General features: G+C 40.3%; 2 protein-coding genes across 2 annotated transcripts; both read left to right on the top strand.

Moving 5' to 3' along the window:
- Positions 1 to 3,473: 3,473 nt before the first annotated feature.
- On the top strand, positions 3,474 to 4,385 carry LOC110194966 (olfactory receptor 1L6). The gene has a single exon (XM_020967596.1). The coding sequence runs from the start codon at positions 3,474 to 3,476 to the stop codon at positions 4,383 to 4,385; it is 912 nt and encodes a 303-aa protein (XP_020823255.1).
- Positions 4,386 to 14,863: 10,478 nt separating this feature from the next.
- Positions 14,864 to 15,805, top strand: LOC110194964 (olfactory receptor 1G1-like). The gene has a single exon (XM_020967595.1). The coding sequence runs from the start codon at positions 14,864 to 14,866 to the stop codon at positions 15,803 to 15,805; it is 942 nt and encodes a 313-aa protein (XP_020823254.1).
- The last annotated feature ends 774 nt before the right edge of the window (positions 15,806 to 16,579 follow it).

Below are 16,579 nucleotides of genomic sequence, written 5' to 3'. Positions count from 1 at the left end.
ATGCTGGGAGGCAAGTACTATTATTATCACCATTTTGCAGATGAGAAAACTGAAACAAAAAGTGGTCAAGTGACTTGCCCAGAGTCACACAACTAGTAAGTATCGAAGGCCAGATTTGAACTCTGTTCTTCCTGACTCCAGAGCTCTATCCACTTTATGACCTAGCTACTCCTATCTAGCCATATGTCTCTCATATTATATTTATGTAAGTAGTTTTGAACCTTCTCTATGACCTTTATATTTATCCCCATTAAATTTCCTCTTTTTAGATTCAACCTAAATTTCCAATCTCATAAGAACTTTTTTGTCCCATAACTCTATCATCCAGGGTATTAGATATCCTTCTTAGCTTTGTGGCATCTACACATTTAACAAGTCCATCATCTATGCCTTCATCCAAGTCACTGGTAAAAGTGCTAAATAGCACAAGCTCAAGCACAGACCCCTGAGGCACTCCACTGGAGACATTCCTAGCTGGCATTGAAACTTTGATGAAAATGTTGGATCTGGCTATTCAACCAGTTTGGAATCCATAGAATTGTATTAATGTCTAGGTCACATCTCTATCATTTTCACAAGAGTAGCATGCAGGATTTTATCTAAAACTCTGAAATCCAGTTAAAATATATCCCTTGATATTACCAGTTTGATAACCCTATTAAAAAGCACTTTTCTCAGAATAATTCTGTGACATAGTTAGTGCAAATATTATTGTCATCATTTGACAAATAAGGAAACAAAGGTGCAGAAAAGCTAAATTATTTTTAAATGTCAAGCAATGACACACAAATCTACATGTTCAGACTCTAAGGCCAGCGTTGTTACCACCACACTCCTGGATACCTCACCAGAAGAAACTGGGATTCCTATATTGTGTGACTGGTTGGACTAGAAGACCAAATGTCATAGACTCAAAACATCTAGGGCTGTGAAGGGCTTGGAGGTCATCTCTAGCAGGCCCTTAAGGCATCTGAAACTCAGAGAAATGAAGTGATTTGCCCAAGCATACACAAACCATCAATAATAAAATTGGGATTCCAGCTCAGGTCCTTTGACTACAAATGCAGTGCTCTCATCACACTAAATCTGAAATTCTCTGACTGTATACACATACACCCCACAGCAACTGTGCTTAATTTAGTGAGCTGTTATGTAGAAGAAGGTTTAGGTTTATTGCACTTGGCCCCAGAGGGGAAAAAAAGGACCAATTGGGTACAGATAGATTTTTGTCTCATAAGGAGGAACAATTATAGCTGCTCACTAATAGAAGGTGCTGCCTCAGAAGATGCTGACTTCCTCAGTGCCATAACTCTTCAAGTAGAGACTAGACTACCACTTATTAGGTATATTTTAAGGGCAATTCATATTTTAGAAGAGGCTTGACAAGATTAACTTTTCAGTTCCTTGAAATGCATATTCTGTATTCTGGGGTCCTTTCCAGCTCTGTTACCATTCTACGATTCTATGACATGTTGGAAGATGGGCTTTTCCTCTGCCTGGTGGGACACCAGGCAAGGCCTCATGCTGATGCCATATGAGCTTGCCAAAAATAGGCCGGGCCTATTATCCAAAAATTTCAGTCCATGGAGTTGCATCCAAGAGCTCAGGTCCCTGCAAATCCCAACCCTCCACAACTTCCCCTTAGTTTCTTTCCCATCTTCTCTAGTTTAACTTCTTCCCTCCAGTGATATATTCTCTTCTCCATGTTTTCTTCCTTGATTTCAGCTTATCTCATTTGCAATCATTTAAGTTCCAGGAAGCCAAGGAGTATGACTTAGCTAAATGAATCTCCTCAAACAGAGCAAGCACAGCATTTTGCCAAAGTAATTATAACAGATGACTTCATGTTGTGCTTTATAGCTTACAAAGCAATAACATAGGCGACCTTATTTGATCCTCACAACCCTTTGAGGCAGCCAGGACAGAAGAAATGAGTAGTTGAGTCTTTCCCCCAGATGATGCAACTAGTAAGAGACATAACAGGAGTGCAAACCTATTCTTGTGACTACAAATCCAGAATTCTTCCCACCACATAAGAATAGCCCAATAGCAGGTGCAAAATAAGTATTTGGTGACTTGACATTTGGAGGGATGGGTGGGCATTTACTATGTGCCAAGCACTATGCTAAGCACTAAATGTACAAAAGAAAAGCAGATATACTTTGTGTCTTCAGGGAGTTTATGTTCTACTGAGGGAGCCAACACACAAAGGAGAGAGAGTGGTGGCCAGGGAGGAGTCCTTTGCTCCAGAAAGTTCTAGTGATGGTGAGTGAGAGAGCATAATCAAGTAAACTGACCCACACCATGCAGAAACAATTGCAGAATTGGGGGAAAGGGTGAAATGAAGCATATACACTGATAAGACAGTTGGCAGGACAGATGGTTAGAATAGCTGTGAAATAGAAGCATGGTAGCTAGAACATTCCTGAAATAGTGGAATAGAAAAGGCAGTCACCAATCTGGAGAATGGGTTCCCAAGGCAGACATTTCTCCAGGACCCCAAGACATTTGGCAGACGTCAGCAGAGTAGGGAAAGAAGAGGAAAACTGAATTGAATGGAACTGAATTTATGGAAGTTACAAAGAAGTAGACTTTAATATATAGTAGGGAAAAATATTCCTAACAATTAGAATTATCCCAAAGTGGAATAGACTGCTTTGGGAGGCAATGAATTTCTCATCAGTGAAAGAAGATCTTTAAGCAGAGTCAAATTAATCACTTTTCAAATGTCTCATAGAGGGGGTTAACATTGGGTGACTTTAAGTTCCCTTCAAACCGCAATTTTGTAAACTAAATTAAATTGAATTGGATTGAACTGAACTGAAGTAACAGGAACTGTCTCTTAACCCAAGAAATGAACCCATTGTCTGGTTTCCCAGTCATTCATGTAAAATGCCTGGAATTTGTATTAAAGTCTTTCATGGGGCTATAATTTGAAAGTTCTATGTAGACTCAAAGACCCACCATTAGAACTCAAGTGAATCTCTGCCTCCTTCTAACAAGCATACTAGAGGAAAAAAAAAAAAAAAAACTTTGGTTGGAAGATACATAGAAAGGTCACTGCCTTAGCAAAGGGAGGAAGAAGCTAGTGCCATGGACAAGACACCAGATTTGGAATTAGAAGATCAAGTATCTTCATTTCTCCAGGACTCAGTCCCTTCATCTATAAAATAAAGGGGTTGAATAATATGACCTTCGAAGTTCCTTACAGAGCTAAATCTCAGGGCTCCTATGACCCATTGATAACAGACCTAGTCATAAAAGAAGAAAAAGGACAAAGCAGTGTTTGAAATCTCTCTTGAAATAAGAATGCAGAACATGTAATAACACAAGAGTGGATTTCAAAATGTCTTAATGCTTTCTCCAAGCTCAAGAGACACCCAGAAATGTCCCCAAGGGATCCCAAATTATGGGAAGTCATAGAAGTCAACACAGCTAATGGTTCCCAATTTTGCTTCCCCCACAGGGCTGTAATGGAGAAGACAAACCAAACCCATGTGTCTGAATTCTTTCTCCTAGGACTGACCACTGATCCTCAGCAGCAGGTGTGGCTCATTGTACTCTTCCTGGCCATGTACCTCCTCAATGTGATAGGCAACACAGTCATCATTGTAGCTATCTTAGGTGACAGCCGCCTTCACGGCCCTATGTACTTCTTCCTTTCCAACCTATCCTTGGTTGACCTCTGTTTCACCACTGTTATTGTGCCCCAGATGCTGGTGAGCATGCTGATGCAGAACAAGGCCATCTCTTTTGCCCAGTGCATTGCCCAAATGTACTTCTTTGTGGCATTTGGCATCACAGATAGTTTCCTCCTGGCTGCAATGTCTATTGACCGTTACATGGCCATCTGTAACCCCTTACACTATACCACAACCATGAGCCCCAGGCGTTGTGTCCTATTGGTGGCCATGTCATGGGTGGTATCCCACTTTCACTCACTGGTCCACACACTCCTCATGGCCCGCCTGTCCTTCTGTGGGCCCAACGCTATACATCATTTCTTCTGTGATGTTCAGCCCCTGCTGACACTCTCCTGCTCTGACACTTCTATCAATGAGGTCTTGGCTTTCACTGAAGGCTCCTTGGTGATCATGAGCCCATTCTTATTCATAGTTATCTCCTATGTCTGGATCACACGTGCTGGGTTGAGGGTACCCTCAGGAAGGGGGAGGTATAAGGCTTTCTCCACCTGTAGCTCCCACATCACTGTCGTGGTACTATTCTATGGAACCATCGTTTCAGTGTACATTCGTCCCTCATCTACCTACTCAGTCACCAAGGATCGAGTAGTAACAGTTATCTACACTGTGGTCACCCCTATGCTGAACCCTTTCATCTACAGCCTTAGGAATAAGGACATAAAGGGAGCCTTGGGAAAGTGATAGGAAGAGCAGAATAGCCTGCACCCTCCTTCTCACCGAACAGAATGACCTCCTCAGAACAAGCTTGGGCACAGTAGCTGCCATAACTGTTAAAAAAATTAATGTAGTAGAAAGGAAACTAAATGACTTTGAAGACCAAGATTCTAGTCCTGGTTCTGCCATTTACTATCTGTATGACCCTAGAATTGTCTAATTTCTCTGGACTTGTGTTTCTCAACCTCTAAATTAAAATGGTCAAGCTAAATGGTCCCTAAGGATCTTTTTTGTGATTCAGTGGTCATCATCAACATTTACTGAGTGCCTCCCTACCATGTATTTAATACTGGGAGTAGAAAGGGGTACATGGACCCTGATCTCAAAGAATTAGCTAGTCAATAAGCAAGTATATAAGTACCTACTACCGGCCAGGCATTCTGCTAAGCATTGAGAACACAAGTAAAAGCAAAAAACAGTCTTTGCTCTTGAAGAGCTTATAGTCTAATGGAAGGAGGCAATGCAAGCACATGTGTACCAACAAAATACATACAAGATAAATTGGACATAACCAATAAAGGGAAGGCACCAGCATTCAAGGGGATTAGGAAAGGCTTCATGTAGATGGTAGGTTTTTAGCAGAAACTTAAAGGAATTCAGAGAAGCAAAGAGGTAGAGATCAGGAGGGAGAGAATTCCAGACATGGAGGACAATCAGTGGAAATGCCCCATCAGGAGATGGGGCATCTTATAAAAGAACATCAAGGAGGCCCATGTCACTAGATCACTTATATTCTAGTTGGGGAGAGAAAATGTACATATAAAAGATAACCTATGATACTAGGTAGTTACAGTTGTGCCCAATAAGTTGGACAGCAGGATAAAATGGAAAAATCTCTAGCTCTGAAGTCAGAAGACCTGGTTTCAAATCCCAGGTCTGCTGCTTACTACCTATGTTATCCTAAGCAAGTCATTTCGTCTTTCTGAGTCTCAGTTTCCGCATCTGAAAAAATGAAGGAGTTAAGTTAAATGGTCTCTTAAAATCTTTGATAAATCCTATGAGTGTTCTGGATAGTGACGGCTAAAGGAAGCCAAAAGAAGGAAATAAGGGTGGGGCAGACACAGGTAAGAGTTGAGTTGGACCTTGATGGATAGTAAGATAAGGAATGAGGAAGGCATTCTGGGATGAAGAAACAACTTGAGCAAAGGCAAGGAGGCAAGAAGTGCCATGATGAAATTATGTCAATAGAACCCTAGAGATTCTTTCCTACCACAAATCAAGTCCAAAGCTGCCTTCATCCAGGACAGCCCTGGATCCTGATGCCTCATTCAGCATTGCCTCCTCTGCCCCTTTTCTTCTCCATTCATCTCCTCTCCTCTCAGAGACTGATATTTTGTTCAACGCTACTTACTAAGTACACAATGTGCCAGTCATAGTGCTGGGCCCTGAAGACATAAAGAGAAAAATTAAACAAGGAGATATCATTGTGTGGTGTAAAGAAGACTAAGCTAGGAGTTAGGAGACCAATGCTATTGTCTTTTCTCCATCACTAAACTCCTTATATGATTTAGGGCAAGTCACTAGTCTTCTGTATGCACCAATGTTCCTCATATCTAAAATGATTTGATGAATAGAAAGTTGGTTTTGGAACCAGGAAGACCTGGGTTCAAGTCCCATCTCAGACATAGACTGCTTGAGTGACCCTGGACACTCAAGCACTCTCAGTGCTTGAGGTAACTCTCTAAACCTCAAGTTGCAGAGAAGGTGCCAACCTGCACTGGCAGAGGGAACCCCTTCACCTGAAAGTTCTTTACACTAATGGAATCACAGGTTTAGTCCCTATCACTATGTTTCCATGACATGCCTCACTGGGTCATTGTAAGTATCAAGGGAAATAATAGGTTTCAAGTAATTCAGAAACTCTTAAATGAGATATAAATGTCAGCAGCTGTAAGTGTCTGTGACACCTTGAGGAAAGGTTCACTGGTTGTTAAGTGTACAATAAAAACATATGGATTGGTTGACTGATTAATCTAGACATATTACCACCTTAGAATTTTACCCCCTGACTTTCATCCCATAGTAAATCCATTCAGGACTCTAATTAGAATAGTCTAGTCTGCCTGTCCTATGAAACTCAAGATTTCCTCCATCATAAACTCAAAATTTCTATAGTATATTAATATTAAAGTCATTTTCTCAAATATCACCAACAAAGTACATACATTAAGTATGACTATCCCAAGTTTATAGATGAGGAAATTAAGATGCAAAGAAGTTGTGACTTGTTCAAGGTCACACAGCTAGAAAACATGGAAGTCTAAATTTGAACCTAGGACTCCAGAATACAATTGTTATCTCTATCATTTCATTTAGTAAATGCTTGTTGATTGATTGATTCAGCAAGTCATCTCCCACCCCATCCAATGAACCCTAACATCTGTAAAATGAGGATATTATCATTTGCATCTATCTCCCATCCTGGGATATTGTCAGGAAATACTTTGTCAACTGTTAACTGCTAAAGAAATGAGAACCACCATTATATAATTATTATTCCTATCACCTCTACTCACATCAGAGAATCACAGAATTGTCAAGTTGGAAATAACGTCTGAGGCCATTCAACTCATACCCCAAAGGAATCCCAACTATAGCATAACTGACAAGTGGTCATATAGCCTGTATTGGAAAACCTCCAAGGAAGAGGACTCAATAATATCCCAAGGAAGCCAATTCCACTTTTGTTTTTAGCTTCAGTTGTAGGACATTTCTTTTCAATAACCACAGATTTTTAAATTGCTTGAAGTGTTACAAGAATGAAAAATCAGAACTGATGCTCAGCTGGCTCATTCCTCTCTTAGCAACCACCTGTATTATGAAATTTTTGTAACTAGAAAGACCTAAGATTTAGGATACTGCTTCCTGAAGTTTACAAAAAATGTTTTTTATTGAGAAGAAATTGGTCTGAGTGAGTTAGCAGTATCTCTCAGCTTGCCTATATTCTCTTTTTTTTATTTTTAAAATAAATTTTATTGATTTATTTTGTTTTTACAACACCTGCATTTCCTCAAATTCTACTTTTGTCAGCTCTAATTATTCAGAAGTTTTCTCTACAGCAAGCCTAAATTTCCCTTTTTTCAAATTCCACCCAAAGTTCCTCAGGGAACAAAAAGAACAAATAAATCCTTCCTCTACATAACAGTTGTTAAAATATTTGAACACAGCTCAAATACCCCACCCCCTCAAATCTTAAACATCCCTGCTTCCTTGAGCTGATACTTATATGACATGGTATCAAGGCTCATCACCATTCCAGGTGCCCTCCTTGGATGCCTTCCAGATTATCAATGTACTTCCCAAAATATGGTGGCAGAGCTGAACACATTACCCCAGTTGTGCTCTGACCAGAGTAGAATATGAAGGTACTGTCTCTAAGAGTTCATTCCTGGGAGTTTTCCTGTAATGCCTCATAGTGGTGACATACACTTATGAAGGCAATGACAGAGGAGCATAAGTCTTACCAAGTTGGAGAGCCGTTAAATACAGGCCTCGTGGTGTCCATCATATAAGAACTTTGCTAAGTATAATGAAGCTCTTTTTCAGTATAACTGATGGTATAGTGAAAGATTATTTAACTTAGAGACAGGAGAAATGACCTCAAATCTCTCCGCCAATGTTTACCAGCTACATGAACATAAGCAAGTCACTTCTCTCTGAGCCTTGATCTCTTCATCTATAAAACCTACACAAGCTGCCACACGGAGTTGCTACAAGGATAGTTCTTTGTAAATCTTAATGGCTGTCACTAATCAGGGCAGAGACAGCCCCTGCAGGCACTTCCAACTCTAGATCTATATTATGATGTTGGAGGAGGTATGAGATTATCAGGCACACTAATACTTTATTGGTGGTATAATGACTCAGTCTAGGAAGTCTGAAAGATAATTTGAAAAGTTACACATATCCTCTTTTACACAGTGACTCTAGGGCCAGCAAAAATGTAGAGGCCAGTGATAGAAAGGTCTTATACACACCAATTTATTCCTAGCAGCACTCTTTTCATAATAAAATCTGGAAATAATATAGACACACACAAATTAAGAATAAACACATTGCTGTAAGTGAATGTAATGGAGTATTATTGTAGCATAAGGGATGACTAAAGTGAGAAATTCAGAGAAACCTTAAAAAGACACATAGAAATTGATATGAAATGAAGAAAGCAAAATTAGAAAAACAATATATACAATAACAATGAATACAATAGTATGAGTGAAGAAGATACTAAACGGCGAAAGAACTCAGATCAAATTCAAGGATCAATATTATTTATAGATGATTGATACTGGAATTCACTACCTTCTTCTCAGTAGATAGGTGGTAAGTAGCATGTTTACAGTGTTATATATTTTGCCAGCTGAAATTTCTGTATTAGGCAGTTTTGCTTAACCGTTGTTTTCTATTATAAAGGAGAGTATTATTGGGAGACTGTTGTTGTTCAATAGTTTTCAGTCATTTTCAGTTCTACTCTTCATGATCTCATTTGTGGTATTCTTGGCAAAGATACAGGAATGGTTTGCCATCTCCTTCTCCAGCTCATTTTACAGATGAGGAAACTGAGGCAAATAGGGTGAAGTGACTTGACCAGGGTCACATAGCTAGTTAAGTATCTGAAGCCAGACTTGAACTCAGGAAAATGAGTCTTCCTGACTTCAGGCCCAGCACTCTATTATGCCAACTAACTGGGAAGTAAATGCAGTATAAAATCAAAAAAGCATAAATAAAACATTAACAACAATAAAGCTCTTTTCATGTATTAAAATGGAATAAAATGGGGAAAAAAACCCTGGACTTAGAATCAAAAAGACCTGCCTTTGAGTTTTAGCTCTCAATTTGAACCTGGGCAAGTTGATTCTCCTATTTGGGACTCAGTTTCCTTATCTGAATAATGATGAGAATGGATCGGTTGATACCTAAGGTACTTCTCATTTCTAATATTCTGTGAATCTGATTCTGTGTAGTATTCCTATCTCATTACCCTACTGGGTCAGTCCATTATTCCAACTCCTTCCACTAAATTAAAAAAGTATTTAAGTATCTATTGCATGCAAGGCACTACAAATAGAAAAGCAAAATAAAAAGTCACTGCCCTCACAGAATTTACATCCTATTGGAGGGATACAAGAAGTGAACCTATAAACACATACTTGATTATTTTAAGAGGAAAAAAGCATTAATAACTTCTCATGTCTCAAGACATGAAGGAAGCTAATGATTCTAATTAGTAGAGATGAGGAAGCAGTATATTCTAGGAATTGGGATGTGCAAAGGCATACAGGCAGGAGATGGGCTGTTGGGTTCTAGAAACAATAAGTAGGCCAAATTGGCTAAAACATAAAGCATATAGGAAGGTGAGTAATACAAAATTAGTCTGAAAAAACAAGCTGTAGCCAAATTACAAAGGTCCCAAAATGTCAAACTGAGGGGTTTGTATTTTCTCCCAGAAGCGTTAAGAAGCCATTGAAGGTTCTCGTGTCTGACATGGTCAGACTTGTGCTTTTGGAAGACTATTTTGACGGTTCTGATGCATTTTGGGGGGTTCAAGGACCCCCCCCAAATGACTGAAGTACAGGACAGGGTCATTTAGAAAGAATTCATGGACTCAAGCAATCTTTAAGTCAAGTTGCCAAAGGTTTATTGTTACGCTATTCAGCAGGCAAAAGTTCTTAAGGAACCTGCGACCTTAGAGGGGGACAGTTAAAGTTTATATCAGAAAAACTATAGTAAAACATGTGCCAAGTGTGCTAACTAAGTGACTCAGGACAGGATTAGGGGGTGGTTAAGCAGTGGTCAGTTCTTAAAGGAACATGCACTTTTCGTATCTACTGCACAGGTGTTTTACCCAGAGTCCACCAGAAAAGGCCCAAGAGGGGACCACAGGGAGGTCTGGATTTTAGTGACATAGCCCTGTCACTAAGTTAACTAGCAGTCAGGGCCAACTGAGGATCGTCCAGTTTGCCACTAATCAATGTCTTGTTTGACAAGATAGATGTAGGGAGTGTACATATGTCTTAAGTATAGGCTGCAAATAATGAGGCAGGGAGTTGGTATAGATAGTCCAGTGGGTACCAAGCCAATACAAAGCCAGTTCAAACAAATAATTCCTACAGGTATGGGTTGTTACTGTACTGGGGAGAGAAATGAGTGTTTTGCTGGGGCCTAGTCATGAGTAATTGCTAGGCATATGTCCTTGAGCTGGGAGAAACTGCCAGAGATAATGTTTTTGAGGCTGAAGGGAATTATGGTCTTGGAATTACGGTCTGAGCAGAGGCACCCAAGCACCCCATCAGTTCCGTGGGGGTTAGGTTTGAGAGAGGACAGACTGGAAGCAGAAATTCCTATAAGAAAGCTAATACAATAGTCTAAGTGAGAGATAATAAATGCTTGAACTAGAGTGATGGCTATGTGAGCATAGAAAACTTATTTTGGATGTGCAACCTAGAAGACTTGGCAATGGACTTGACATGGATGTTGAAAAGGGGGAAGAAACAGAAATAGGGAAGTTAGGAAGAAGAACAGATTTAGTGGGGAAAATAATGAGTTTGGGATGGTTATAGGATGCCTAGATGGGACATGCTGAGAAGATAGCCAGTAATGCAAGACTGGAGACCAGGATGGAAATAAGGGTTGGCTATATAGATTTAGGAGTATTTTGCAGAAAAGTGGTCATTAAAATAATAGGACTTTTTAAAAGTGCAGGAACTGAGAGAGAGAAAAATAGAGACAAAGAGACAATCAGTGTAATCATTCAACCTCTGCTTAAATACTTATATTGTCAGAAGGTTCATTACCACACAAGGCAGATGATGCTATCATTCAGACAATTCTAATTGTTTTAGAATTATTCCTTATTTTTTGCCAAAATCTGAACCCTTGTAACTTTATAATCCCTTTTATGTCTGAAAATACTTTAGATATTTGATGGCAGACATCATTTCTAAATTTTCTTTTTCTCTTACCACCCTGTGGCAACTTTTTAACTGCTTGATGGACTTTGGAGGTAAAGATGTTGGAATGCATATATTGTCATAGAATCCCTGAGATGGAAGAGACCTCAGAACATCCTCCACAGTGTCCCTGACAAGTAGTCATTCATTCTCTGCTTGAAGGTTCCCTAATCACAAAGAACTCACTAGTTCTTGAGGCAGCGTATTTCACTTTTAGATAACTAATTGTTAGGAAATTCTTCCTTAGATGGAACAAAAAAACCTCTCTCTCTGAAAATTCCTTCCATTACCATGACTCTCATTTGCTTCTAGACAGGCTGGATCTTGGGATAGAAGTAGGCAGGGAACAGCAAAGAGCCTGGCAGCAGCTCCTTTCCCTGCTCCCAGGGCTGGTCACTCTAAGGAGGAGGAATTCCACATGACTCAAGGACTCAGGAGGCCCCTGGACCTGGGAGGAGTAGATAGATCAGATAATTACTTTTTTTGCTCTCTAATGAGGAGTCTGAGGAATCTGTCTTTGTGGCCTTCCAATCAACTGAATCAACAAAATATGAAAAGCCCGAGGTTGGGTCCTGCTCCCCAGTTTCCCCAGTCCTCCTTCTCTGTCTCATCTGCTATTTGGACTGGTTTCTAGTCTTCAATCAACTCCCTACTATGAATTTCCCCTTATCCGTGGGAGAGGTGAAAGACAGTAGAGACAGTGCACTGAGTGATGGTGTCTTGCTAGGTAAGGAGTGATTGATGGGAATGCACTAAAGCATTTACAGAGCCTTTTTTACTTCCTTCTCTCTTAAGGTCAATCCCATCTTGGCTGTTAAGATCATTGTTGAGAAGGCTCTTATTCCATAATCTACAAGTTCCCTCCAGGTCTGGTTGGGACAGAAGGAAGGAAGAAAAGGAGCATTTACTAAAATCCTACTATGTGCCGAACACTGTGCTAAGCACTTACAAATATTATCTTATTCGATCTTCACAACAACTGTTGAAGGGAGGTGCTATAATTATTCCTTTGTTGCAGTTGAGGAAACTGAAGCACACAGAGGTTAGGTGACTCTTGGCCAGAGATACACGGCGTCTGAGGTCAGATTTGAACTCAGGTTTTCCTGTCTCCAGATCCAGCATGCTATACACAATAACTTTAATAGTTAAAGATCAAGATAGGTAATGTCCCAAATACAACCCTACTCTGGAATAATAGAAGAAGAAGGCTGAGGATCATATTCACCAAAAAAAAATCCTTGTCTCACCTGTTCATCTCATCTCAGGCTTGCTCTTCACCAACATTTAATCAAAGAATAACTTCACCTCAGTCACAGGTAGGCTTCCTGAGTATAATGGGTCTTTTCCTCACCACTTCTGGTCTCTGGAGAGAGCTCTTAGAATCAACAAATAAATAAATAGATGGATTAACTAAAAGGAATTACTAAATAACTACTCCAGTCACACGTTCCTCAAAAGGCCTCATGCCACACTGCTACAAAGGAAGTCAGACCTATTAGTAAAGGGCCCAAAACCCATACAAACATTTTTTTTGCAAAAAGAAATTTAAATGTAAAAATGAACTGAATGTAGAAATTTTAGATTTCTAAAATGAGGGGGGAGGATTGATTTTGATTACTTTTCTGTGATAACCTACCTGCTAGTTTTTAGTAAACTGGGAACTTAAGTCTAACAGTTGTCCTGTTGGTGTATAGATCTCTTCCTTCCATATACTGTCACTACAGCTGCTGTATTTAGACTCCAACTCAGAACAAATATTCATACTGACAGGTAACCTTTCAGGTTCACAGTAGGGTCTCATTTTTCAGATAAATATATTGGTGATAGATCAGTTCAGAAAGATTATAAACTGTAATAAATTCTGATTCTAAAAAAGGAAAAGATTTAAAAAAGAAAAAAAGTACATTATGATGGCATGGTCAGCCTCTCTAAAGTCCTACTCTTCCTCCAAAGCCTCATTGGTCAAAGAGGTGACCCTTGGTTCTAAATGTTTATACCAAATGGTGCAGGTTCTTACAAGCCAAGCTGAAATGGACTTACGTGTAGACCTGGAGGAGGACATACTAGATGATTGCTCTCTAAGGGCCAGCCTAGTTAAAATCAGAGTGGGTGGCTCTAGGTGATTGAAGGATGGATATTTTCTCATCATAACAGTTCTGAAAAGCCATCTACTAAGTCATAGAAGTGCTACAAATAGCACAGAAGAGACAACCCATGCCAACAAATTGCCAAGATCATTTCCCAAATTGAAGTGAAGAACTTTCCCTTTACAAACTACATAGACTTGAAGTTTGTCACAAGTAGGATGGAGGAAACTGAGATTGAGAAAGGCAGTATGGGGAGGCCATATGGCAGCTCGAATGGAGGACAATCTTTGATGTCAGGAAAACCTGTCAAGTATTTCCTCTGACATAGGCTGGCTAAGTGAACAAGACACTTAACCTCTCAGTGCTCCAGGCAATTCTCTGTGACCATAAGTTGCAGAATAGCTTGCATTTAAGTAATGTCTCAAGGCTTGCAAAGTATTTTACACATATTATTTCATTTGATTCTCATAACAATTCTGAAAGGTAGGATGTATTATTATTCTCATTTTACATAATAGGAGACTAAGGCTGAGAAAGGTTAAATGACTTGCCTAAGGTCATACAGCTAGTCAGTATCTGAGGCAGGATCGGAATTCAGGACTTCCTAAATCCAAGTCCAGAACCCTGTCCATTTGTCCACCTAACTTTCCAATAGAGGTCAATATGCATTAAGAGAGGAGGTTTCTTTCCTGGGGAGTAACTAACACCTATGAAATTACAGGTCAGGATGAAAACAAAGGTAGTGGTGCACAATGGGGAAAAAAAAAAAGAACTGGACTTAAAATCAGTGGCCAAGGTTCAAGTTTTGGCTCAGACAGAAACTAGTTCTATGATGGGAACATGACTTTTATTTTGAAGTCTCAGTTTCTTCATCTGTCAAAAGAGAAAGTTAATAATTACATGTCAGTGCTATGAAGAAAGCACATTATAAATCATAAAGCATTATGGAAACTTTGGTCTAGACCTTTGAGACCATAGGTATAAGGAACCCCCAGTGAAGAAACTCCCACTGCTAATACAGAGCAGCAATTATTCTGAAACTTATAGTTTGGAAAAGTTGCCCAGGAAACAGAGAGATTAAGAGACTTGACCAAGGTCATATTGTCAGTATCTATCAAAGGTATGATTTGAACCCAAGTCATCCCGACTCTGTGGCTAGCTTTCTGTTCATGACAATACACTGCTTCTACATGGGAAAAATACAGACATTGTTATTATTAGAATTAATATTATCCTGGGAATTTTGCATTTGTTCAAAGATCAGATCACACCAAGTCCACATAGTGATACAAGGTTCCATTTCCACAGTGACCACTCCAGAGACCAGAATGGTAGATGGAAGTCCCACCATCATCTCTTGGTTTCTCTGTTTTAGTCAAACTCCCCTCCAATCAGTCTTTTTCAGGAAATGCAAAAGGGAAATACAAGTGGCATCTCTGAATTCCTCCTCCTGGGACTCTCTGAGCAGCCAGATCATCAGCTGATTCTCTTTGGCCTATTCCTGGCCATGTACCTAGTCACCACACTGGGGAACCTGCTCATCATTCTGGCTATTGCCTCTAACTCCCACCTTCACACCCCAATGTATTTCTTCCTGGCCAACCTCTCCTTCATTGATACCTGTTTTACTTCTACCACAGTCCCGAAGATGCTGATGAATATCTGGGCCCAGCATCAGACCATCTCCTATGCTGGGTGCCTCACTCAGATGTATTTCTTCATGACCTTTGCTCTTCTGGTTGACTTTCTCCTTGCTGCCATGGCTTATGACCGCTATGTGGCCATTTGCCTCCCTCTCCACTACACCACAGTCATGAGCCCTGCACGCTGTGTTCTGCTGGTGACTATATTCTGGCTCTGCTCCCACCTCATTGCCCTCTCCCTCACTCTCCTCATGGCTCAGTTCTCCTTTTGTGGATCCCATGTGATCCCCCACTTCTTCTGTGACCTCCTACCCCTTCTCAAGCTCTCCTGTTCAGACACTAGCATCTCTCAGGTGGTGATGTTCATTGATGCCAGCTTGGCTGGTTTCATCCCATTCACTTGCATTTTGTTCTCCTATATCCACATTATCTCCATGATCTTCAGGGTCCCTTCTGCTGATGGGAAGCACAAAGTCTTCTCCACCTGTGGCTCCCATCTCTCAGTGGTCATTCTCTTCTATGGAACTCTCATTCTGGTGTATTTACAGCCTTCATCTTCCTACTTGGCAGACACAGGAATCATCATATCAGTGATGCACACAGTGGTGACCCCAATGCTGAACCCCTTCATCTACAGCCTGAGGAATAAGGACATAAAAAGAGCCCAAAGGAAGCTGCTCAGCAAGGGAATAGTTCCCTCTTGGTGAAATATCATAGCCCTTAGCAGAAACCCAGGGACTATTACAAGACCATTCACTCCCTGTACCTTCATTTCCCGATCATCCAGGATGACAAATGCATCTGTTGGTCTGACCCTTCTTTGGCCCATTCTTGTGAGATAGCTTTCAGATGCCCACTTCTTGTACCTTTCCTGATGACCAAAGCATCAGATGACCCAATCACAAGGCAACAACAACCAGAACCAAACCTCAGAGTGACGGCATTTCAGGAAAGACTCTTTTCTTCTCTAAAATGAATTACTTTCTTTTCCCTACCAATGATAGTCAAATATGAGGGTAAGTTGGGATTCCATGCATGCTAAAAGGACAAAATTTGGCCACATTTCTAGTACTGAGATGATACAGTGATTGACAATGAACTGAACCCTTAAGGGAAGTAAGACAGAAAAGAGGCTTTCATGGATTCAGTACATAGCAGAATGGTCTGTAAGAAGCAGGAATCCATTGAAAAGAGACAAATGAATATTGTGACACATAGATGATAAATAGCAGATAATGTACAAAGCCACCATGAAACAGGCTTAGGAAATCCTCAAAGTCTGTTCCCTTCCATAGAAAGTCTTCTCTCTCCTTATAAAAACTGTCTTGCTTCCATCGAGGACTGGGCATGCCCAAACTGAAAGCACCCTGAGTCTTAAGAACATGATCCCTGGCCTGAGTTTATGTACATAGCTGGCCTAGTGAGAAGGACTGCCTGTCTAGAGCAGGGGGTATTAACGTCCTTTGTGTCATGCACCTTTT

Source organism: Phascolarctos cinereus, unplaced genomic scaffold, assembly GCF_003287225.1.
Source record: "Phascolarctos cinereus isolate Bilbo 61053 unplaced genomic scaffold, phaCin_HiC Scaffold_2;HRSCAF=192, whole genome shotgun sequence".
In the NCBI taxonomy this organism is placed as follows: domain Eukaryota; kingdom Metazoa; phylum Chordata; class Mammalia; order Diprotodontia; family Phascolarctidae; genus Phascolarctos; species Phascolarctos cinereus.
This window is presented reverse-complemented; position numbering and strand designations above follow the sequence as displayed.